General features: G+C 51.5%; 1 protein-coding gene and 1 long non-coding RNA gene across 6 annotated transcripts; one reads left to right on the plus strand and one right to left on the minus strand.

The window, feature by feature from the left end:
• The first annotated feature begins 1,487 nt into the window (after positions 1-1,487).
• On the plus strand, positions 1,488-22,974 carry WNT5A (Wnt family member 5A). 4 transcript variants are annotated; one of them, XM_070360540.1, is made up of 5 exons: positions 1,488-2,822; positions 8,712-8,845; positions 10,136-10,386; positions 14,566-14,858; positions 18,234-22,974. In XM_070360540.1, the coding sequence occupies exons 1-5, from the start codon at positions 2,817-2,819 to the stop codon at positions 18,690-18,692; spliced, it is 1,143 nt and encodes a 380-aa protein (XP_070216641.1). In that variant the 5' UTR covers positions 1,488-2,816; the 3' UTR covers positions 18,693-22,974. The 4 variants fall into 4 exon arrangements, with proteins under 4 accessions (XP_070216641.1, XP_070216644.1, XP_070216642.1 ...); XM_070360543.1 differs by lacking the exon at positions 1,488-2,822 and adding an exon at positions 6,647-6,725; XM_070360541.1 differs by lacking the exon at positions 1,488-2,822 and adding an exon at positions 7,790-8,303.
• On the minus strand, positions 12,161-14,581 carry LOC138984778 (uncharacterized). 2 transcript variants are annotated; one of them, XR_011462060.1, is made up of 4 exons: positions 14,446-14,581; positions 13,967-14,103; positions 12,581-12,908; positions 12,161-12,297 (listed from the first exon to the last, which is right to left on the minus strand). It is a non-coding gene; the product is annotated as an uncharacterized lncRNA (long non-coding RNA). The 2 variants fall into 2 exon arrangements; XR_011462059.1 differs by lacking the exon at positions 14,446-14,581 and having other exon boundaries at positions 13,967-14,210.
• Positions 22,975-24,745: the final 1,771 nt, after the last annotated feature.

A 24,745-nucleotide genomic window follows, 5' to 3' on the forward strand; every position in this document is an offset into this window, starting at 1 on the left:
AGGAACTGGAGAGGGAACTGCGGGGGCGGGGTGGGGGTGGGGGGTAGGGGGGTGGGGGGCGGGAAGGGGGGGTGGCATGTCCAGCGGAGACCCCTCTTTGTTTAGACCCTCCCTCCCATGGGCAGATCTAAGGCTAGATTATAAATTGGAAAATAGCCCCCCAAGTGGTCAAGGCCTAGATAAGGTCTAGCGGAAAGGGGATTCGGGTGAATAGGCTGCGTCCCAAGGGGATCTAAGGTAAACAGCCCTTAGGTCTGCGCGCACCCTCGGTGAAACAAGCGAGTTTCATACTGCCATTTTGATGCGCCCAGCAGGTCAGGGCCTTGGAGGGGTGCAGTCAGCTAGGACAAGTCAGGGTCAGGAAGGGACTTGGGAAGCACCTGCGGCGATGCCCTGGGGTAGTCCGCCAGAGATGGGAGTTGGGGGGTGTAAAGAACAGCTACCGTCCCAAGTACGTGCCTTAAGGTCAAGTACATGCTGGAGTTACTGCAGAAATGTTCTCTCTGTGTGTGTGTGGTGTGTGTGTGTGTGTATGTGGGGTGTGGGTGTCCCTTCCACCTTTGGTTGGGGGTGGTGAGAGCTGAGAAGAGTAACTGTGTTCCAGTGTGAGACATGGTTTAACCTGGGTCACCCTTGGCATGCTGGGTGTAGGCGACACCTCTGGCAACCCCACCCAAGCAGGACCCCCAAACCACAGGTGTCTGGAAGTGCCTGGAAGTTGCAGCGGAACCTGATTTTGCCGAACTTTGCAGGCTTCACACCTGAGGTTGGGAACCAGTCAAGATCCAACCGGCAGGACCACGGGTCGCTTCTAGATGCACTGGGTCACAGCCAGATGCTCAATCACGACCGAGTACCCAAATCTGCTACACTGGGGGCGATGCAGGGCTTGTGCACTTACCCTCTTTTCCAGCCCGGGGGCTTGGGGACCCTCCCCCAGGGATAAGAATGGGGAGGTGGTCCTCCTAGAGATTCCGTGGCATGGCGGCAGCCCGGGTGCAGCCCAGTGCAAGCAGCCTTGGACAGGCGAGCCAAGGGGTCCAAGCTGAAGTTGGGGTTCACCTTCCAGCGAGTAGGCAGCTTTGGAAGGAGAGCAGAGCGCCAGGCGGCTGTCAGGCTGCGGCTAAGGAATGGACCTCTCTCTTTCATCAGATGCTTGGGGGATGGGAAGCCAAGAGGAGGGGGCTCCTGCCTGGAGTGTATACCGACGCCCCCCCTGCACCCCAGCTTGTGGTACGGCTTTAAAATCCTGCGGAGTTTGTCATAGGTCGGCCTCACCACGCATGCGCAAAGGCAAAGTTGTTTTTTTTTTTTTTCTTCCTCCTATCCACCCCCACCCCCCCCACCCCCCGCCCCTTCTCTTTCCAGCCGCCTTTGGTTCTGCAACTTAATTTTTTTTTTTTTTTCTCCCTGAGAACACCAGGGGAAAGAGGAGTCCGGAGAGAGGGAGGGAGAGGAGGAGGCAGTTGGCCAGGAGGGCCGGGGGGGGGTGGGGGGGGGACGCGGTCCCTGCGGTCGGTCAGTCTGTCTGCGGGGCGCAGGATCGCGTGGAAGTTTGCTGCAAGCTCCCAGGCGCCGCCTCCGCCACCCGGAGTCCGGTTCCGTGCAGCCTGTGCCGAGTGAGCTCCTTCGCCGCTGCCGGAACCCGACCGCCCGCCGCCCGCTGCCAGCTCTCCCGCCCCTCAGGCCCCGGCGCCAAACGAGGAGGTGGGCAGCCACGCCGGCCATGGACCGCCGGAGCTGAAGAGCCTCTGCGAAGCCCCTGGCCCTCGCGCCTCTTCGCCCTTTTCCCTGGAAAGGCGGGGGAAAAAAGGGGGACTAACCAGAAGAGAGAAAGAAGAGGGTGGGTAGGGGGAACCGGTGTCTCCCCCCGGGGCAGTCGCGCATCGTCCCCGAATCCACCAGAGGCAGAACTTTCAGGGACGACTTTTACCAGTTTGCTCCCACCTTTTTGCCAAACCCTAAAATGAAAGGACAAAAGTTGGCGCTGACTCTGGCAGCTCGGATGACGACTGGAGCGTTTTCAGCGGCATCTCCAGGAGAAAAACCCGTGCGCGTCTGATTGTTCTGTGGCCCCCAAGCTGCAGTGCGCGCGTGTGTGTGTGGGTGTGTGTGTGTGTTTGGGTGTGTGTCTGTGTGTGTACACAGACGTCCACACACACACTCGCGGCCGCGGGATCAGCGCCTGGAAGCAGACGTTTCGGCCACAGACTGACTCGTAGAGGAGGAGCTGGCGATCTGGAGGCGTGAGCCGCCAAAAGTCTGCAGGATCCTGGTGTGAATGAACCGGAGGCACCTGGGCGCAGGGATCACCTCCCCCACACCCCGCCCCGGGCCAGAGTTGAGTTGTGGGGCATTTTTTTTTTCACCTTCTTGTGAAGAATTTTTTTTTTTTTATTATTTGTTGTAAAGTCTTTTGCACAATCACGCCCACATTTGGGGTTGGAAAGCCCTAATTACCGCCGTCGCTGATGGACGTTGGAGAGGGAGCGCCTCGCCGAGGAACAGTCGCCTGCGCGCCCTCGCCGGCCCCGCGGCTCCCTTGTTGCGCGCCGGCCGGGCCCTGCTCCGGCTGCCGGCAGGCGGACTTCGGCGCCCCCTCAGTTCCCGAGCGCATCCCAGCACTACTCTGGCTCGGGCACCCAGACTCGAACGCTAGTGACGGCTTAGGCTCCAGTCTCCAGAGCCTGCCGGACGAGCCCTGGAGGAACCCGCAGCTCCGCGCAGGATCGTCTCCGCAGGCTTAACGAGGACGCTCCGCTTGGATTCTTCGGCTCTGGTGGCGACTTCCTCCCCGCGCCCCCCTCCCCCTCGCAATGAAGGTAGGTGTTCTGTGTGTCGCCGAGGCTCGTCACTTTTTTTTTTTCTTTACATTGTTTTATTTTGGAAGTTAACTGACCCTCCTCCACCCCCCGCCAACCTCTCCCTACCCTCCTCCATTTCTCCTACATCTGGAGACTCTAAAACCCCCCGCGTAGCTGGCTGAGACCCCTACCCTTTCGCCCTCCCCCCATCCCCGTGCACTACCTCGGTCTCCCAGGAGACAGACCTCTTCTTGTCCCACCAAAAGTTCTGCAAACTTTTTTAGACTTTGGAGAAAAAGTGAGGTAGAGACAGCGCAGAAAAACTGAGAGAGGTCCGCAGACGACTTTCCTTTTGCCCTGAGAAACTCAAGTGTAGCTTACTATGTATATTTCAGTAACAGGATAATGATTCAATTCAACAAATATTTACCAAGCGCCCACTGGCGCGGACCCCGAGAGGGTGGGTGGCCGGGGCTCAGAAAGGGGAAGGGGACTCCTTGGTTGAGAGACCGTGAAGCCAGACCAGGAGCTGACTATTCCTGAGCCTCGTACCCCCCGCCCTCTGCTGCCAGAGGCCAGGTTGCCGGCTCAATGCAGCCGGGGAACCCAAGCGCAGCAGGCCCTGTGCCTTTAAGAGTGCCTGGCAGGGGGCCAGCTCGCACCCTGGCGCAGGGATGGGGTCGCGTTATTAGCATTATTAGCCGCCACTGGGTGAGCTCTGCACTTTGCAGCGGTGATGGGGGTGGGGAGGGCTGGCGGTGGTGGCTCTAATTTGGTCCGCTGGGAGAGCGCACCCCGGCCCCCCGCGCGGAATCCTCCTTGTCCTTTAGAAACATTTGGGCCTCCGGGTTGGGAGAGCGGGCGGGGGGCAGTTTGTGAACTCTTGTTTGTTTTAATTGTCAGTTGTATGTTAAAGCCGAGTCACACACTCCGAGGGTCACCGAGAGTTCACTTTTACGAAAAGTTAACATTTCCTGCAGTATAACTAGCTATTTTCCAAACAATTTTTCCTCTCTGTCCTGCAGGCTTTGATCCTTATTTTCATTTTTCTTGATTCTCTTTTAAATTTTCTAGAAAATAAGTTTGGGATTGGAATTCAGATGTTTCCTAAAGCACCCCCTCAAAAAAGTTTATAAAAAACCCACAGCTTGGAGACCCCGTGGCCTGTTTTAGTCTCCAATCGCAGTCTGGCATGGGGGCCCCTTCTCGTCTCCCGTCTTTCTTTAGACGGACAGCTCGCTGTTTAGAAGTCACTTGGAGTCAGTGGTGGGATCACACCTCCTGCCCTCCTGCCAACGTTCAAGGCTACTCCGGCCAGATGCAGAGATTTTGCTTCTAGACAAACTCCGTGGGGAGCCGAGGGTGTGCAGGCAGTGGACATTGTGTGTCCAAGTGTGTGGATCTGTGCCCTGCACGTTGTGGAGAGTAAAGGGCCAGTTCTCGGGTCTTGCACTTACTAAATCCTCAGCCAGGCCCGGTGCCACAAAGGAAGACCCTCCCTCCCCAGGAGGCTCGGTCAGAGTTCCTAGCCGTTCCCTCCGCTCGTCCGAGCGCTCTGGTGCACAAGGGGTTAGCACCGTCTGCCAAAGCTCAGCTAGTCCTCTGCCTTTTTCTTTCTCGCTGTGCGGTGCCGGCTGCCCCCTGTTGGCTGCCTTGAGGTAGGACATCTTGGAGCCTGTGTCTTGGCCGGGCAGGCAGCTTGCTCGCCTCTTCCTCCCACCTCTGGCTTTACAAGAACATCCCTTCGGATCGCTAGGTCACACTCTCCCAGGAAGGCCCCTCGGAGGCCCCCAGAGGACATGCTGCGCTGCGCGGCTGCATTAGTAAGGGGTCAAGTGTCCGACCCAGCGAATGGGGCTCGGGCGAGTGGAAGAAGGGTTGGTACCCCTTCTCCCCGGCACATTAAGGAGCAGGAGCGTCCCCCTAGGAAGTCTCGGGTTTGGTCTTGACCCCCTCACTGGTTCACCTTGTAAGCCGAGGACCAGCGCTTCTTTTTCTCTCTCGTCCTCAGTTTCTTGTCTATTAAAAAGTGGAGTTGAAACAACCTCTGAAAAATGGGTGTTGAAGCATTCTGTAATTTTCCTTCTCTTTCCTTCCGCCTACAAACAGTTCTTTGGGACAGAGTTGAGAGGCTGTGCCTAGAGAGCTAGGCTAGACTTCTTGTGTGGGAAGGTAGAAGTGATGTTTCCCTCTTCTCCCTGGTCCCCCCAGGTGTGTGTGTGAGAGAGAGTTGGCTTGCAGTCTGGAGATCTTGTCTAAGGATGGATGAGGTGAGGCCGGCAAGAGAACTAGACTTGGCCACTGTGCTTCCCTCGGAGACTCCCTGGTACCCGAGTTGGTGTCCCTTCTGAGTCAGGACAGTCAGAAGCTGCACACACCTTTCTTGCACTGATTGGGGCTCAAGGAACTCCCTCCTCCACCTCCTCTGTCGGCTCCCCCACCCCTTCCGACCCTCGGTGCTGTGGACACATCCGGGCGGCTAGGGGCAGCTCCGGCTCTCTTGCTCCAGGCTAGAGGCCTGGGGGAGTGCGGGCTCCTCCTGGGCTCCCCCAAAACGGACCTCCTTTCAGCCTACCATCCCCTCCTGCTTCTCCCCTCGTTCCCCAACTTTGTGGCTGCCACTGATTTTTTCTCCTGCAGTTCTCTCCATCTCTCTCCCCTTGCTTTCGGGAGAGATTAAAGTGGGGAAAACAAAATTTATCTCCCACTAAGAGCTGGGATTCTTAAGAGTTTCCTGTGCTTTTCGCCACCGCGAGCCCAGGTCAATCTAATTTATTCTCCCAGTTTCTCCATCATTTCCGCTCCCAGAGACTAGGGTCTAGGGGCTGGGGCTGGACGTGAAGTGGAAGGGGGTGTCCGGACCGAGTGAGGTAGCGCCAGTGGCTGAGGGGCGAGAATTTTCTCCCTGCCTCGAGGGAATTTCTTTTTAGGCGCTTCTGGCCTCCGACTTGAGCGTGCTTTCCGGGGCTTTCTGTCGCCCCCCAAAGTCCTCTAAACTCGCGTAACGGAGTTTAGAGGATTCTCGGCCCGCACACCAGTTGATAAAGAAGGGTTAGGGACACTTTTAATCCAGCGGGAAGGCTCTGGAGGAGAGACAATATAAGCCTACTCTACGTGGATCTGTTCTGGGGCTGGAAACAAGGGCGCGCAAACGCCCTACCCCCACCTCACCCCTCCCTTGCGCTAGAACCTCTCAAATGCCCGCAGCCCTCCTCTCAGACGCGCACTAGAAACAGATGCCAAGTATCCTTACAAAGTCCATTTCTTCGGACCCTGAAATTGTTCAAAATTTTTAGCCTGGTCTTCGGTGAATTCAGCTTCTGCCCAGAACTTTTACCCTGCGTGTTACGGTCTCCGGAAAGGTCTTATTTTGTCCTCTTTTCGGATCAGTTCTCTTGGTAAACAGGCAGGGACGTTTACCCTACAGTTCGATGTATCAGTGAGTTGGCTGTGGGTTCCTTCAGTCTTTAAACTTGTGGGGCCTTTTCTGGGTTGCACGGGGGATTGGAGCGGGAAGAGGGCCAAGCTGTTTCCGGGCAAGCGCGCGGGTTAAGTGGAGATGTGACTCCCGGGGCTCTCCCGGCAGATTCCCTTCGGGACACCTCCGGCCTACTCCCAGCCCCGGGCTTAGAGACCCGCGTCGCGGAAGCCAACTGCCCCGCTCCCACTTTGGCCCCAGTTCTATGAACGAGTGGCTTCTCCCCGAGGTCGTCGGGCCGAGAGTGGGATCGGTTTGTGTGGCTTCTCCTCTAACAAAGAGATCCGCAGTAATCCGCGGAATCTGTTATCAATTTCTCCGCTGCCCGCGCCCCGCCCCGAGTGCCCCGCCCGTCGGAAAGCTGGAAAAGTGCGCGCGGCTCGCAGCGCGGTCTCTGCCTCCGCCTGGGAAGCACGTCGGAGAGCCTGTGTGTCTGTGCACGAGTGAGTGTGTGAATGTGCCAGAGTGTGAGTGTGTATGAGTGTGTGCACGCGCACGGCCTTGGCCCCCGATGGAGAGAGTTGACTTCGCAGCTTGGGCCGCGCGAGAAGGCAGCCCTCGCGAGCCACCCCCTCCCCTGGAGGAAACTTGACACTTCGGGCGGGGGTGGGGAGGAAGACCGAGCCTTCTCTCTCCTGGGCTGGGGAAACCCCAGGCTTCTCTTCTGCGGCATGCGCCCCCCAGCTCTGCGACGTTTTAGGGATGAGTGGGCCTCGGGCGCGGAGCCCTGGGTGGCGAACACTGAGGACCGCATAAGCATTTCCTCTAGAGAAGCCCCGAGGAATCCGGGCCAAAAGGGAGGCTGGCAAGGGAAAGCTGAGGCGCGCTCCTCAGCCCCTTCGCGTCTCCACCGCTGCCTCGGTCCCCCAGTCTTTTCTGGTGCCGGTTCCAGCCCAGGCCGTTCTGCAGCCTGGAGGAGGTTCACCTTTCCTTTTCCGAGGAAGGGGCTCCCTTGGGAGCCGAGGGTGGCGCAGCGCGGCAGGGTTACTCTTATCAGAGATGTAAAAGGGGATTTTGGAAAGCCGTTCCTCCCACCCGCCGCCGTCTCGCTCCGCCACCGCCTACAGGTGGAGAAGTCACCAGTGGGGAGGACGGCGGCGGAAACCTCCAAAGCCGCCCCCTGCCCCCGAAATTCTTGACGACGGGAACCTTCGCTGCCGAGGCCCTCTGCGCCCTGGAATCCAGGGGCTCGGCCGAGGCGCGGGAGCCAGCGCATCTCTGGCCCAGCCGGGGACTCCTTCGCACCGGCCCGGGCCTCGCCCTGCACCCTCATCTTGCGAGACTGACCCAACCGCGTCCGAATTGGGCTGGAGGGTGGGGTAGCGGAGTTTCAAGACCACGCTCAAGGTGCCCCGATGGCGAGATGCAACTCCAGACCAGGACCAAAGGAAACTGGAGTCCCCTCGGCTTCCTTTCCCCTTTCTCCGTGGCAGCTGCTAGAAGTGGGGACTGGAGGGAGCGGTAGTGGGAGTGAGAAAATCAGATTTTGGGGGAGCGCTGTGGGGAGGGCCGGGAAGGGAGCCCCTCTCCTCGGACAGCGCGACCTGGGGTGTGGGGGGTTGTGTATCCCTCCTCTGGGATACACTCCAAGGCGGAGGCCGAAGGCAGGGAGAGGGCACTGATTTCCGGTTTCCTGCGCCGGGAGAGCCGCTCGCCCATCCCCTTATGCCCCGTGCGCCCCCATCTCCTCCCCACCCCAGTCTGGCCGAAGAGCGGTCTAAGGAAACCCAGGCTGCCTTTCCCGCTATGGAAGCGGCTAGCCCCGGAGCGGGCCGTAAACTGATTATGAAACTGATGATGTTAATTCAGAGCTGCATTTCCCAGCTGGGCACTCCCGTGCTCGCCGCTCCCGGGGGCCTCGCCCCCCACCCCTTGCCCTTCCCTCCCGCGTGCTGCCCCCACCCCCCACCCCCGCGCCGGCCACCCCGCCTCCCTCGCAGCCGCCAGCGGCGCGCTCCACTCGCCTTCGCGCTCCTCTCGCCCATGGAATTAATTTCGGCTCCACTTGTTGCTCTGCCCAGGTCGGGGAGAGGACGAGGGTGGCAGCGGGTCCCCGAGTGAATTCCCGAGGAGGGACTCAGCACAGCGCGGAACTAGAGGGGAGCGAGGGGGTGCAGGACGCGAGCAAGCAGGAAGGAGGCAGCGCCTGGCACCGGGGCTTTGACTCAACAGCATTGAGACATGTTTGTAATCGCTGGCGTGCCCCGCGCGCAGGATCCCAGCGAAATCAGATTTCCTGGTGAGGTTGCGTGGGTGGATTAATTTGGAAAAAGAAACTGCCTATATCTTGCCATCAAAAACTCACGGAGGAGAAGCGCAGTCAATCAACAGTAAACTTGAGAGATCCCGGATGCTTCCGTTGTTTAAACTTGTATGCTTGAAAATTATCTGAGAGGCAATAAACATCTGCTCCTTTCTTCCCTCTCCAGAAGTCGATTGGAATATTAAGCCCAGGAGTTGCTTGGGGGACGGCTGGAAGGGCAATGTCTTCCAAGTTCTTCCTAATGGCTTTGGCCATATTTCTCTCCTTCGCCCAGGTTGTAATAGAAGCTAATTCTTGGTGGTAAGTTTATCCTATATGCATATTCTTTTACTTTAAGATTCGTTTGTATTGTATAATGAATGCTGCAATATTCTCAGTCGTGAATTTGGGTGTATTTATGTAATACACACACACACACACACACACACACATATATATTTTTTTTATAGACATTTATATATGTGTATATATATATATAAATATAAAAATGTTTAAATCAAAATTTTCTTTAAATTTTGTGAATTAAAATTTTTGCTTATTTTTAACACTGTGAAGCTTATCTTTAGCTCCATAGGGAATAGAAGCTATAAATTTAACTTTTGTCTTTTTTGAGGTTCACATTATGCTTGTAGTACATCATGTAATTAAGGGAAACCAGAATTCACTTCTCTAATAATTCTAAGCCTATCTATAAAATGTGCTTTTTGCTACCTCTAGGTAGTAAAAGTGAGTTCCAACGTTTATTTTCTGTCACTTGAAGTTACTAACTTTCAGGGTCTGAGGTAGGCAGAGTTACTAGGAAGATAGCTACACTCCAAGTGGGGAAGTACTGAGGGCTTGAAATTTAATCAAAAAAGGTTACCCTGAGTAGTTCAGTGTCTCTAAATGCGGGTTTCTTGCTGGTAGGGGCCTAGAGAGTAGACTGCATTCTATCTAGAGGATTATTTTTGACTGCATTCTGGTTTTTTTTTTTTTTTTACTGTAAATGAACAGCGTTTTTCTGTCAAACATGACTTCTGTTCCCCGGATACTCTGTCTTGGGTCCCTCACAGTCACATAAGGAGCCCTTTTAAAACTTCCAGAACAGGGTAAATTTTCTTCCGTCTGTATACTTGGTCCTCCTGTTCGTCCATCCGTCAAAAGGAACTGCTATCTCCTACCCGTGTCGAATTATGTCTGCTTTCCGTATTCATACATTTTCAAGGCAGATCGGTCCAATTTGTGGGGCAAAGTGAGTCATTTTCTCTCATGTCAGAGGCCCATCCCCCCAGACTGCCTTTTACCCCTTTTCTGGAGTGGAATATCAGAGATTTTGGTTCAGGTATATGGCAGAAAGGGGCAAGGAGGGGAGTGAGAACTCTAGCTGAGAAGCCAGATGGCGGGACAGGGGCTATACAATGCCTCCGTTTTCTGAGTGGAGTTTAAACAGAGGAGTTCTATGAAGCCCGTCTCATACTTTGTCATGAGGACAAGCAGGAGAGAAAAAGCATCTGTGTGCTTAAACTTCTGTATTGCTGACATGTTTTCAGGGGGCCCACCTTGAGAGTTCACGTAAATCTTGAATGCACATCCCCCCCCCTCCCTTTTTAGGTCGCTAGGTATGAATAACCCTGTTCAGATGTCAGAAGTATATATCATAGGAGCGCAGCCTCTCTGCAGCCAACTGGCAGGACTTTCCCAAGGACAGAAGAAACTCTGCCACTTGTATCAGGACCACATGCAGTACATTGGAGAGGGCGCCAAGACGGGCATCAAGGAGTGCCAGTATCAGTTCCGGCACCGGAGGTGGAACTGCAGCACCGTTGATAACACCTCTGTCTTCGGCAGGGTCATGCAGATCGGTAGGAAACCGTTTCAGATGTTGTTAAATATATAGAAACTTTTCTCCTAGGAAATGTCTCTAGTGTTACTTAAAGCTTCATCTGATGGGACTCTTCCAGCAGGGTGGCGGCTTGGGACTTCTGTCATTATGGCTGTGTTCGTGCCTGTCCTCTGGATGTCTAATGATAAGTTTTGGACTTCTTGAATTAGATCAGGAGAGGGTGGGCATCAACTACACCTTCATTTTTCTCATCACTTAATTTTCCTAAAAAGCATTTTGTGTAAAATAGTACCAGAACACTTACGTTGGTTTCACAAAAGTAGATGGGGAAAGCTGAGTCATTTCTGTCCTTAAACTTCAAAACTCTTAATTGTTAGAAGTTTCCTAACTTGAACCACAATTCAGATGGCCCAGGCATCAAACTGAAAATTGCCATCTTGCAGAATGCTGGATGAGCTGGACGTAAGTAAGGTTTTAATGTTCCTAATATAGATATTTCCTAAAGCTATCTATTGAGATAAACGTGTTAGACACTTTACTTTTAGTCCCAGGAAGAATTTTAATTAGAAGTGATCCAATTTACATCTGTGAGTTGGCCATTGATATAAGAACACCTGCTTCAAAGGGCAACCTGGAAACTTAAAAGTGTTTAATGTATCGTTCACAGTCCAGTTCTTTATTTTTAAATGTGTTGTTGAACTTGTTATTCTATTCAGGGAGAAGGTGGCACTAAAACTGGGCTAAAGGCAAAGAATTTGGAAAATCAGTCTGCCTCTGGTTTAGTTGAATAGTGTAGGCTACAGTCTGACAGATGTGGTCCTGTGTGTGTGTGCTAGTGAATATTTTTGGTCTCTTTACTTTTATGCAAACAAGCCCGTATAATTAATATGACTGCAGTGACTCCTAAAATAAGCAATTTATCAAAGCAATTAACTATTTATACTGACTGAAGATAAAAAGTTGGCTTAATGTCCGTCACGGATGGATAAAATGCTTTTTAAAAAAACCCTGAAAAGTGCATTCATTGAGAACAAAAAAGAGTTGTCAGTGGATGTTTGAGCCAAGCGGCTTCATAAACTAAAATAATACAGGACTGGAAGCCGTTCCTCTAATTGAATGGGAGAACGGTCTGCAGCCTCAGCCTACAGAGCCTCCTAGGGCTTTTCTGTTAATGATTAAAATGTGCTAATGCATATTCTGGGACCTGAATCTAGGAATTAAGCTTCAGGAACACAGGAGTTTTCCCCAAATATGGGCTGCCTTATGTGGTTAACTCAGGGTGTAGTGAAGATTTAATTCTCCTGCATTTTGATATTGTGAGTGATCCAAAAACATCTTTGTCAGCTATATCACAGTAACCTCTCAGCCTTCTCTCCACCTTTGCCTTATGTGTTCCCTCTATCTACCTTCCTCTCAAACTTTGGGAGTTTTTCCCATATGTATGAGTTAGTGAAAATCATACACCTCTGATGGTAACAAGGAAGGAAAACAGCAATTGGAACTGTTTTTCTGTGTAGTCACTGGAACACAGCTTTGATTTAAGATCCTCTTTGTATGTAGCCTGTTTGGGGCCAAAATGTTCAGAATAAGCTATCATTTGCTAAGTGGATTTGAGTTCTGCTGAAGATTTACTTAAAATGTGGTCCAAGATTCAAAGAGACTGCTTCCTTAGGGAACAAGCAGAACCCTTGGTACAAAGGCCTGTGTTTAATTGTCCCCTGTAAGTAGACTCTCTGGTCCTTAGCTGTGAGGCACCGTCTTGGTTGATGGGAAGTAGGCAGGAGTGGAAGCTCATGATGGCCCCAGAGGAGGGAGCCCTCCTGGATCGTACCATCATCCCTGAGGCCCCCTCGCCAAAGGGTCCTCAGGTGTCCGAGCTCTCAGAGCAGACAGCTGCTGCAGGGTGGCTCATGGTGGTGGAACACAGGGCCTTAGAGAGAGAGAGAGAGGAAAAATCAGAATCGATTTTTATGGAAGAGGAACATGAACCCCACCCCAACGGTGGAAGTTACTTCATTTTCACTTTTCTACTTTAGGGTTTGTTAGATGAGAATGAGCTAAGGGAAAATTTGAAACACCTTTGATGCTAAGTGTGTGGGTGCCCACTCCAGAGCATGGAGTTCACCAGGGATGTGGAAGCTGGTTCTCCTCCCTGAGAGACCCTATGATGGGGCCAGTTTCTGTGACTCAGGCTGCCACCCCCAAGCACTCACCTACTTTCTTTAGAGGCCAGTCCAGGCGCTGTACACAGTCGCCTCTTCATTATGAAAACGTCCTCATTTTTCATCATGCTAGTCTTTCCTTCCAGCTTTTGTCTCCGGCTTGTCTTTGTTTGCCTGCTGTGAAAAGATGTGTAAGAAAGGCGCCGTCTTCCCAGAGGGTGAGGACAGGAAGGCTGATCTCTCAGGGAGGAGCTGTCACCCAATGCAGTGCTGCTTCCAGGATGGCTGCGTCCCCACGCTGCAGCCAGAGAGCACTTCTCATGCTGACATTTTCCCTGCAGTGACCAACTAGCTTAGAGATAGCTACCAGGTTTGATTTCTGGGGCAAAAAAAGAAAATAGTCAAGAATAGCATTGTCGTGCTTTGTATAAAATCCCTTTGATGCTCTCTGTATGCAGGACAGAGCTTTTTCTCTTCCTCTGTCTCCAGAGGATGGTTTATCTCTCTTCCTCAAGCTACCTCTGTATTCTATGAGTCTCCTGTCCACAGGGTTTTCTGTACTATCAGTGTTAATCCTCAGATCACTCCCTAGGATCTGTCTGCTCTCCTCATTTCTCACCACTCCCTTGATGTTCTCTGCCTTGCTAATTCAACTAGATAGATGGAACACCCCCACAGGAACTTTCTGGATCCTCCTGCCAACTACCAGCACACTCCTCAAGTTATTCATTTTTTACAATGTGGGAGGGAAGGTTTGGTAAATCAGAGCCATCGCCATTTCTGAGAGGGGAATCACAAGTGGTCACAGATTGAGGGGCAGAAGCCCAAAGGAAGGGCAGTCTGCAGGTTCCCTGAGTTGGCAGAGCCGCCCTCCTGCAGGATGGCCCTTGAATACTATGGTCAGCTGTTGTTGTGATTCCCTACCCCCACCAAAAAAAAAATTGTTAGCAAGCTCTTTAAGAGAAACTGATCCTGGTACAGGGATCCCAGTGTCAGAAGGGGCCTTTTCCCCCCTGGGCATCTGGTTCAATACCCTTATTTTATAGTTGAGGAAAATGAGGCCCCCCTTGTCACCCCGTGCCCCCAGGCCCAGCTTCAGCTGGCTGGGTATTAACCCTTCTCCCTCATAGTATAACACTTTCATTAAGTGACTTCTTGTCCCATGTAGAAATGTCTCTAGGTACAAGTGGAAATTGGAAATTAAGATAGTCTATGCTCACCTCCGTTTTTCTCCATACAAATAGGGCTCCTATAGAACTGTTTGACAGGGAGCTATTCTTTACAAGTTTTAGGGAAGAACCTTTTTCTTCTTTTCTCCTTAAGACTATTCCCCCCCCCCCTTTTGTTGTTTTCCTGACACTTGGAGTCAGAGGCTGCTGCGGAGTCACAGAAATGACATTAAAGAACGGCAGGCTGTTGTGAAAGTAAGATACTCACCTTCTTGAGTGAGAAGCATCAGGCCGGGCAGCTTGGGAACTGAGAAGAGGCGAGAATTTCATTTGTAACTCTCTAGGAACCGGTTGAGAAATATCCTCTGGGGAAGTCAGGAGCCTTGTTCTGAGTCAGACTTGATGCTGCAGACGGAGGAAGGGGAAGCCAGGTTACTACCAGCGGGGCCACAGGAGCGGGAAGGGGCGGCTGCAGTGTTTGGCTTTCCTGGGGGCCTAGGGCTTTCAGAGGCTCTAAGCCTCTGTGCTCCTGTCCTGTAGGTCACTCAGAATGAAAATAGTAACAAATGTTTAAAATAAGTGTCAAGAAGTCTACCCCAATTGTGTGTTTTCTTCCCTTGGTGACTTCTTTTCTAGGCATTTGGGTTATTTTCAGAAGAGGTGTATAGAACAGTCGATCTCTGAGCATCCCGCCTTGGGCTCTGTCTGAAATGGCAGAGCAGAGGTGGGGTGTGTGGGTGTTAATACCCTCCTGGGTTGTTTCTGCGTGTTGGGGCCTCCTAGCTCCCCCTTTAGGAGCCGGGTAGGGGTGTTCGCCGTCCGGGGCTGCAGAGTGGGGGGCGCCCGCTGACCGGTCCTCGCCCGCAGGCAGCCGCGAGACGGCCTTCACGTACGCGGTGAGCGCCGCGGGGGTGGTCAACGCCATGAGCCGCGCCTGCCGCGAGGGCGAGCTGTCCACCTGCGGCTGCAGCCGCGCCGCGCGCCCCAAGGACCTGCCGCGGGACTGGCTGTGGGGCGGCTGCGGCGACAACATCGACTACGGCTACCGCTTCGCCAAGGAGTTCGTGGACGCCCGCGAGCGGGAGCGCATCCACGCCAAGGGCTCGTACGAGAGCGCGCGCATCCTGATGAACCTGCACAACAACGAGGCCGGCCGCCGGGTGAGCCTCCGTCCGCCGCAGGCCTGGGAGGGGCCGGGGCTCCCGGCTCTCCCTGTGTCTCTGCGGCTCTCTTCCTGTCTCCGCCTCCCTTCCTAGCTTTTCCGGTCTGTTTTCCCCCTGCCTGCTCCTCTCTGTCCTTCCACTCCCCTCAGCCAGCTCCCCACAGGCCTCCCTGGAGAGGGGTGCACACCCCAGAAAGGCCTCCTGGAGCGGAAGCAGCCCGCCGTGGCCAGCTCTAGCCAAGGGGCGCCTGCAGTGGCCTGAGAAAGATCTTTCTCCGCCTCTTTAATAAATCCCCAGCGCAATTGGCCAGGCCAGAGCTAAACATGCTGCTTAGGTTCGCAGCCCTCCTCCCTGGAACAAGTTTGTGGCTGCGATTAAGATTAAATTGGGGAGAGGGAGTTATTTATTTCAGTAGGTGCCCAGTTGAGCAAGCCCTCGCCCAGCTTCCGGGTTACCTCCTCCCCTCTTTGTGCCCCTCCTTGTGTCCTGGGACAGCAGGCCTGATGGATTGAGGGTTTGTAAAAAGAGCTTTTCTAGGATAACTCTCCAACCAACCGGGTGGAATTTCGTAGGTCTGACGATCAGGCCCATGGAAGGAAGAGAGGGCCTCGAAAGTGTCCAGAGAGAAAGTCCTCCCAAGGCAGCCCGCCCCTCCACCCCATCCCCCGTTTCACTCTTTCCTTCCCCTGGTGGGGCTATGAAAAGCTCCCTCACAATAGTTAAAAAGACCCTTTTTTCCTGCGGTTAAACACATGGCACTTTATGGCTGCTTTAAAATGAAGGGGTGAAAACTTTTCCTAACTTCGGCAGCACTGAAAACCAGGGCCATTATTTTTTTCAGAGAACCCAAGGTGGGTGCCAGGAACTTTCTGGTCAGAGATCTCACTCTTCTGTATTTTGGGGTGAGGAACAGGAATGGTAATCACAAAGTAACATCCAGGGGACAGGAAGGAACCTGAGAGCCCCGCACACCCTCTCGTGAAAGGCGGGAAACAGACTGGAGAACCACTTCCAGGCAGGGCAGAGAATTAGGGGATGGAGCTGTCAGCCCAGGCACTTTTTCCCTTAAACTAGGGCGTTGCAGCTCGAGGGTAAAGGGCTGCAGGTTTGGGGATTAAAGAAATCTAGGTTAACACCCTGCTCTGTTTCTGAGCATCCGTTGCCCCATCTGCTCACCAGTTAGATGGACAGTAACAGTGTCGCCTGGGGTTGCTGTAAGGACTCACTGGGGTCATACAGTAGACTGAACCTTGTTATTAACACTTGGCCACTTCTGAGTTCTAATTAATAAGGCTCAACCGAAGGGCTGAGTTCAGTGTCAACCAGTGGTAAGTGCTTGATAGATGATAACTGAGTCACTAGACCTAATGAAGCAGAGCACATAGGAAAGTGGAAGTAACCCAGATCCCTCCAGGTAACCTGTTTCTTCTCAGCTTTGATCTTGACTATGTGGGGGACCACAGAAGGACTCAACTCTGCAGAATCTTACCTGTGGTGCCTGAGTGGTCAGATGGTTGCTCCAGGGGAGCGTGGCCACTCCTTTCTAAGGCTCCCCTTTGCTGGGGTGCCTGTACCAGGGGTGGACTTTCTGCCCCCTGCAGCCGGCCCAGGCCTTGGAGTGGGCATGGCTACCCCACTGTCTCGGGAGCCTAGCACCTCGGTCCTGTTCTCTACCCAGGACACATCACCTTAATCTGCATGCAGGGCGTCCAGCGTCTCAGACCACAAATGCCTCCAGGACAGAGGTATGGCTGACTCGGGACCCACTGTGTCCCTCTCTGGTGCTTTCAGCCTTCTTTGGGGATTTCCTCGGTTTCTCTCATGGAGAGAAATCACAGGAGCTTAGCAACCAAGAAGAGCAGGTCAAGGGACTTCCAAGGGGAGACAGGAGGGGTCGGAGTGTGGGAAAAGCACATTCGATGTAATTTCATTTAACATGAGCATTTGTACATAGGTTTTTTGGAAATGTTATAGTTGGAGCAGCAAACTGTGCTTGATCCTGGTGGATGAGGTTACAGAGAAGACGGTTTTCCTCCAGGATCGTAGGGGTGAGAGGAGGAAAGCTGGACACTCGGTCAGGAAACCGTATTAGACTCCTAGAAAGAAAATCTAGTTTCTGATTCTCCTCAAAGGGGAGTGAAGGTTAAATACGTTTGCAAAACCCTTTCCCACACTAGCCTAGCCGCGGCCCTGAAACCCTTCATGTGGAGGGGGTACGCTTGAGCTCCCCTTTGAGGAAAGCCCCTTCTGAAGCCCTGGAGGGAGAGGGTCGCTGCTGGGGCAGGAGTGGCCTCGCACGGCTCTGGCCTCCAGGTCCTGACAGGCGGCTGCCAGCAGTGTGCTGGCTTGGGAGGCTCACTGGCACAGCCCCGGGCAGCCGGCACTGTAAATGGGCAGCGGCCACCTCCCAGACCCGTGGGTGCTGCTGCTGCAGGGCCCAGCACCATGCCCTCGTCACCCTGCAAACCAGGTCTGCTGATTGCATCCTGCCTGCTAAGTACCTCAAGCCAGCATGTCTTGGTTTCACCCTTGTAACACTGCCGTGAGGTTGGCACCACCACAGTGCCCTTTGCAGATGGGAATGGAGGCCCAGAATGGTGATGCCCTTGCCTAAATTCAGGGGCAGGACAGAATCTGTGTCTGTCTGGGTCCAGGGTGGACGCGCTCAGCCTGTGCAGAGCGTGGGGGCTGTGCAGGAAGCAGCAGTGAAGGTACCTGAAATCCAGGCCCGGTCCCCCTCTATCCAGCCTGTGTGACCATCTGGGCCGCTTACCTTCTCTGCGTCACTGGGCCCTCGTCCAGTCCCGCGCAGGTTACAACCGTGCTGGGAGGATTTGATGAGATGAGAGTGGAGAGGCCCTTAGGACAGGGCTCGCCCCACGGCAGTATGAACAGTAAGAGTGAGGAAAGATTTGAACCCTGACCACTTACCAGCTGGGCGCCCATGGCGTGAGCTTGGAGCCCAGCTGCCTGGGTTCCGGTCACGGCCCCTCCTTCCCAGTGCTTGGGCTGCTAACACAGCTCGCTGGGCTTCACTTTCCTTCTCTGAGACGCAGGCGGTGGGGTGCTTCCCTCACAGACTGCTGCTCACAGGAGTCCAGGTCAGACCTGACGGCAGTCTCCTGCTTCCAAAAAAGAAGCCAAGGCAACAATTTTGTTTCTTGTTCCCATTCAAAACCAGGTAGTTTATTATGATGATGTGTAACAATGAGGGGTAAGAACCGATTTATTTTACAGACTCATTTTTAAAGAAGGCCACAAAAGCCTCCAGGTCTGGAGGACGAGGGGGAGGTGGCCCGGGCTGAGCTGGTGACCAGGGTCTGGGTTCCCAGGTGAGGGTGCCCCCCGCTGACTGTCCCCTTCTCCCCGCAGACGGTGTACAGCCTGGCCGACGTGGCCTGCAAGTGCCACGGGGTGTCAGGCTCGTGCAGCCTCAAGACGTGCTGGCTGCAGCTGGCCGACTTCCGCAAGGTGGGTGATGCCCTGAAGGAGAAGTACGACAGCGCGGCGGCCATGCGGCTCAACAGCCGGGGCAAGCTGGTGCAGGTCAACAGCCGCTTCAACTCGCCCACCACCCAGGACCTGGTCTACATCGACCCCAGCCCCGACTACTGCGTGCGCAACGAGAGCACCGGCTCGCTGGGCACGCAGGGCCGCCTGTGCAACAAGACGTCCGAGGGCATGGACGGCTGCGAGCTCATGTGCTGCGGCCGCGGCTACGACCAGTTCAAGACGGTGCAGACCGAGCGCTGCCACTGCAAGTTCCACTGGTGCTGCTACGTCAAGTGCAAGAAGTGCACGGAGATCGTGGACCAGTTCGTCTGCAAGTAGCGGGCGCCCCGCCGCCTGCCCGTCACCCGGCCCCGCTCCCAGGACCCACTTATTTATAGAAAGTACAGTGATTCTGTTTGGGTTTTTTTTTTTTAATGTTTTTTTCATCCCTAAGAATTGCAACCGGAACCATTTTTTCCCCCTGTTCCCATCTGAGAACTCTGTGGTTAATAATATTATAATTATTATTTGGCAATAAGGGGGTTGGGAACCAAGAAAATATTTATTTTGTGGATCTTTGAAAAGGTAAGACAAGACTTGTTTTGATGGTATAATGGATGGGGGGGCGGATAAAACATGCCCTTGCTGAGATGTGTGCACATCTGGAGGTCAAGGAAACATTGTTCTCTTTGTCTCAGCTATCGCATGGGACAGGTAGCACCCCACTGCAAGGAGGTGGCCCAGAGCTATGCATGACCCAGCGCCTGGGAGCAAAAGGAGTTCTGCGGTCTGGGGAAGCCGGAAGGTCTTGAGAAACAGACCAAACAATGAGAACCCCACCCCCCTCTTTCCCAGGGGCTGCCAGCCTGAAATATTTCCAAAATGTATTTAAAATTTGAGAACAAGAATCTCATATCCCTTCAAGAAAGAAGGTTTATCATATGTCTCACTGTCCTCCAGCATTCCATCTACAGCTGGTCCATTCTATTAGCTACTGAAACCTGGGGAGCAGGGAGAGAAGCCCTAGACATTAAAACACAAAAAACTCCTTTTATTGAGTCAGTTGATTTAACATTCAAAGCTGTTGTGAGAATCAGGTTATCCACTTGGAAAAGGATCCCTGAATGATTCTGGTACCAGACGTTTTGCTTGGAGAAGGGCAGGGAGGTTGGCTTGGCGATAAAGGAAAATACACTGTAATTTTCTTAGGGATACTTGGTTAATAAATGATAATAGTGAAAACACACGAATTCCATTCACAGATCCTCAACCTGAACTTCAAGGTACTTGTGTGCAGTTCAGCCCTGCACCAAAGCAGAAAACCTATTTGAGGGAAAAAAGTGACCTCCGCCCTCCCTCCTTGACCCCGCGCCCCATCTGCTTCCACGCCTTGCTGCGCTGCGGCCGCGTTTCCAAGCGGAGTTCCGCAGGGTCCCCTCTGATTGTAGGACAGGGAATGAAACCCTAGGAGCTTCTCTTGGAAAACAGCTCGCTACTTAGGGATTTTATTCCGCCTACAACTTTTATTTCGAGGAACAGTAGTTTTCGATGTTTTCATGACATCACTTGGCGAATGGCCTTCACAGAGGTGTGGCAGCATTTCCCCCTTCTGATCCTGTGTTCAGACTCTCCATTGATACTTCCGCTTCTCTGCAGGTGTACCTAGAACTGTTCCCAGTGGACTTGAACAGTTGGTTCAGTGGTACCTGATAGCTCAGTCTCTTGTACATAACATATATATATATATACACATATATATATATAAAAATATAATTATATCTCAGTGCAGCCAGTGATTTGGATTTACAGTTTACTCTGGGGTTATTTCTTCGGTCTAGAGCCTTGAGGTCCTCCACTGCAATCCAAGTGGGATTTTCCCCGACGGTTTCTAAGTTGAGCTCAGGCTGTGGCCCTGATGCCACTGCATGCTGAGCATCGTGAAGCAGCTGTGTTTCTGAGGAGTCTGGAAGGTCTTGGTCGTGGGTGTGGTGGTTTGAAGATTTCTTCGGTCTCCCCTGCTCCATCCCTTGGTTCTCCAGCCTCGTTTTCTGCACGCTTGCTGGAGAGGGCATTACTTGTTCATTACAGAGGTGGGAATGAAGAGGACACATGTCAGCATTTCTCTTTCCTCTGCTCACTTTGCAGGGTGGAACTTGGTGCCCGTTAGACCTGAGGGCGCCTACCGAGTCCCCAGGGAAAATCCAGCTCACATCTTTAGCTAGTTTAAAAAAACAAAAACAACAAAAAACCAGGACACCTCTTTGCAAAGAGTACCATCACCTGTGTTCTCATCTCAGACTTGTGCTGTTGTAGAAGTTTGGGAAGACACACGTTCTGCAGCCCTCACAGGCTCAGTGGCCCTCAGGTCAGCCCGGCCACCTGTGGCTCTTATTGCACAAGGATAGTCACTCCCCCTGCTCCCAGCTGCAGTGAATTGCAAGCAAAAGATCTTGAAAGTAAAAAGCACTAATTAGTTTAAAATGTCACTTTTTTGGTTTTTATTATACAAAAACCATGAAGTAATTTTTTTTTATTTGCTAAACCAGATTTTTTGTTCCTTTCTAGTGATTCATGTTTATGAAGAGAGTTGAGTTTAACAATCCTAGTTTTTAAAAGAAACTATTTAATGTAAAATATTCTACTTGTCATTCAGATATTATGTATATCTTCTATGGCCTTTATTCTGTACTTTTAATGTACATATGTCTGTCTTGTGTGATTTGTATATTTCACTGGTTCAAAAACAAAACATCGAAAGGCTTATGCCAAATGGAAGATAGAATATAAAATAAAATATTACTTGTATATTGGTAAGTGGTTTCAATTGTCCTTCAGATACTTCATGTGGAGAGTTTTTGAGAAAACATGAGGGATAGTTTAGGGGTGACTACATGTTAGAAAAATAGAAGAGTGGAGAATTTTACCAAAACCAAATTATTTGGGAGCTTCAAAAGATTTCTATATGTAACAGAACAAAAGGGGAATTCTCTTTTCCTATATATGTTCCTCAAAAAAATCAAGCAGATGGCTTAAAGCTGGTTATAGGATTGCTCACATTCTTTGAGCATTATGCATGTAACTTAATTGTTTCAGAGCGTGTTGGTGTTGTAGCATCTCCGAGAAGAACTGAAAAGGCACATGCTTTTATCCATGAACAGAATTTTAGTGCAAAAAAAGTGTATTTGTGTTCACCACTGCAGCTAGTGCACCACTCTATTTGAACTTTCTGTGGATGGAGTGTCTCTGCCCCTTGGAAAGTAGTTTTATGAAAAGCAAGCCTCAATCTGCAGAGAATGAAGGAAACTGAAGGTTCGTTGTGTTAAGTGCAATTAATACGGGCCCTCGTGCTTCTTGAAGGCGCGGTGAGTCTGGGCCGCGACGCACAAATTGATATGTTAGCCCCTTGCTTTTTTCTTTCTGGATAACCTTGTAACATATTGAAACCTTTTAAGGATGCCAAGAATGCATTATTCCACAAAAAAACAGTAGACCAACATATAGAGTGTTTAAAATAGCATTTCTGGGCAAATTCAAACGCTTGTGGTTCTAGGACTCACATCTGTTTCAGGTTTTCCTCAGTTGTATATTGACCAGTGTTCCTTATTGCAAAAACATATATTCGATTTAGGAGCGTCAGCTTTTTTTTTTTTTCATCTCATCCTGGACTGCATTCAAGATCTTCCCAATACAGGAAAATTAGCAAAAAATTTATATACAGGCAGCAGCGAATGGAGCTATGTTCAAAATAGTAATTATGGGCTTAAGTAAAAGGAAGGCTGTTTTAAGCTTTAGTCCAGTGTATCTGTTCAGTTCTCTGAGCTGTTGACCTCCCAAGACCGGCACTGTTCAGTAGGCCACACAAACCCTCTGCTTGTTCTATTTTCCAATACAGTTTTCAATTTGTTTTTGTAAGACCTTATTCAAGCCACCAGAATCAAAGATGACATGTTAGCACAAGTACTCCAAATAAGAAACTGTCATGGGCTGACTCCTAGAGATCGTTAGCAAAAGCAACCCCCAAAGAGTGAGTGATCCATAATGTAAATAGAGACAGCTAGAAAAGGGACTAATAACTTGAAGGATATGTATATGATGCAAATACACACCAAGGCATAGGTCTGCAATACTGCATTATCACTGTAAAATATACTTCTAAAATATTTATTTTTTTAAAAAGTATTTGTTACTCTCCCCTCTCTGTGGATTGGTGAGAGCCAGATGCAGATGCTATACTTTGAAAGTAAGACAATGAAATGCATTCTTAATATTGGAAACAGCAATGCAGGAATTAAAACTGAGTAAGAGAGTCTTCTAATTCACCTATTCACACAGACCTTATATTTAACTCTGATGACTGGATAATATTTTATGTTAGAGAAACAGCATCTTGTGAGCCAACTTTAAAAAAATGAATGATTAAAGGTTGGTATGATTTTTTTCTTAAAAATGTATCAATTTTAATCTAGAAGATTTAATTAACATGCTGTCTCTGTATTTCAGAGGCAAACAAGAAATGAGGAAAATTGCATTGTAGATCAGTTTTATGTGCAGTGTACTATTTGCTGGGCTAGAAATGAGATAAAGAGTATTTATTTTTGTTCACATCTTGTACTACTTTTCTATTAAAATCATCTTATGAAATCTGCAGTCACGTGTTATGTTTGGCAGCGATGGTGCTCATGACGACTGAAGTGTAATGTGGGCTTGATGATGGCTCAGAGAATCCAGAACAGATATCCACATTTCAGGCATGTACATCCTATGGTCAGATTTCAAGGCTCTATCGTGGATCTTTTTGCCTGCAGCTGTTTCCCACCCCCTGCCACCCCCACCATTTATTTGTTCTGCTGCTACTAATGTATAAGAGAGTTGTATTGGGGAGATCGTTAGACACTGCAGGCATTTAGCACAGTGACATCGGATTATGAAGACATTCCCGGGCAAGAGAAGAAAGAATGATTTGAGAAGAGAGAACAAAGTCTTAGGGAAACAGACTGAATCACCTGGAATATTCTGCTGGCTCCTGGTTGGATGTTGCCATGGTTGCCAGCCAGCTGCTGAGATCAGGTTTCTCACCTTGGTGTTGTTGACATCTGAGGCTGGAGCATTCTTTATTTTGGGGGTGCAATGTTTAGCAGCATCATTAGCCTCTACCCACGAGATGCCAGGAGGGCCCCCCATTTGTGACAAGCAATAATGTCTCCTGACACCAGGGACCCTGTATCCCAGGAAGTGGAATCAGCCCCCAGCTGAGAAGCACGGCCTGAGATAGAGGGACTGAGGCTCTGAGCACACGGGGAAGGAGGGCCGACGGCGGACGGGTGCTTGCCCGGGGTGACTCCTGAGCCCGAGAAGTCCCCTGCAAGCTTCCCCGTGTGGAGCGCGGGGCTGCAGCACCCTCCAGAGGGCAGCCCGACTGAGAACACAGGCTCTGCATCTCCAGTGGATGCCACAACCAAGGATGGAGGAGCCCACGTGCCGCAAATAGGACCTGGCACAGCCAAACCAATAAATATTTAAAAAAATATACATAGGTTCTGAAGCCAGACTCCTGGGTTCAGACCTTGGTACTGCCATTAGCGCTGTCCCTGTGGGAAGCTGTATAACCTCTCTGCACACCTGTATTTGAAGTGAGAGAATGTTATACTGCAGGTTTTGTGAATAAGAATTGCCGTGTTCGGGATGTTCAGAGCAGGTTCGAGTCCACGGTGAGGCCTTGCTCTCGGTTAGCTAGCAAGGACAGAAGTCTGGAAAGACTACACCCTGGAGGGCGGGGCCCTGTTGTGTACAATACCCCCAGCAGCCAGCTCAGGGCCAGGAAGGCCCTCTGAGCATTTGGGGGAGCTTTCACACCGTGGCCCCCTGGCTGTGTGCTGCCAGATGTGTTTTCTTTGACCGGCAAAACAGTAAAAAAAAAAATACTCAAATTAGTTGCCAGCACTTGAAAGATGAGTATGTTCACATTCAAGTGTGCACTTCTGGCTACGACACGGGAAGAACTGGCCGCCTGGGTGCACGGCGCCACAAGTCCCCAGCACGGCACACTCAGCTGCACCCCAGCAGCCGCTGCCCGGCCCCCACCCCACCCGTCCAGGCTGTGTGTCCAGTTGGCCAGTCTTTCTGTCACCTAACTGAGCCCGCAGGATCACAGACTTGCCATGGTCTTCACCAGTGTTCTCCTTCTAAGTCAGAGTTTCTCAATATCATCTTTAATGACATTGTGGCCCAAGTAATTGTGAGAAGTTGCCATGTGCATCGTACCCTCGGAGGGGCTCACCACACGCCTCTTGCCTCAGAGACCCTGACCAGAGCTGCTCACCCAGTGGTGACCCTTTGATGCCGATGCTGCCAACCCCATGCTATAGACTCAGGGCCTCAAGACTCACAGGCTT

This window comes from Bos mutus, chromosome 22, assembly GCF_027580195.1.
Source record: "Bos mutus isolate GX-2022 chromosome 22, NWIPB_WYAK_1.1, whole genome shotgun sequence".
Taxonomy (NCBI): domain Eukaryota; kingdom Metazoa; phylum Chordata; class Mammalia; order Artiodactyla; family Bovidae; genus Bos; species Bos mutus.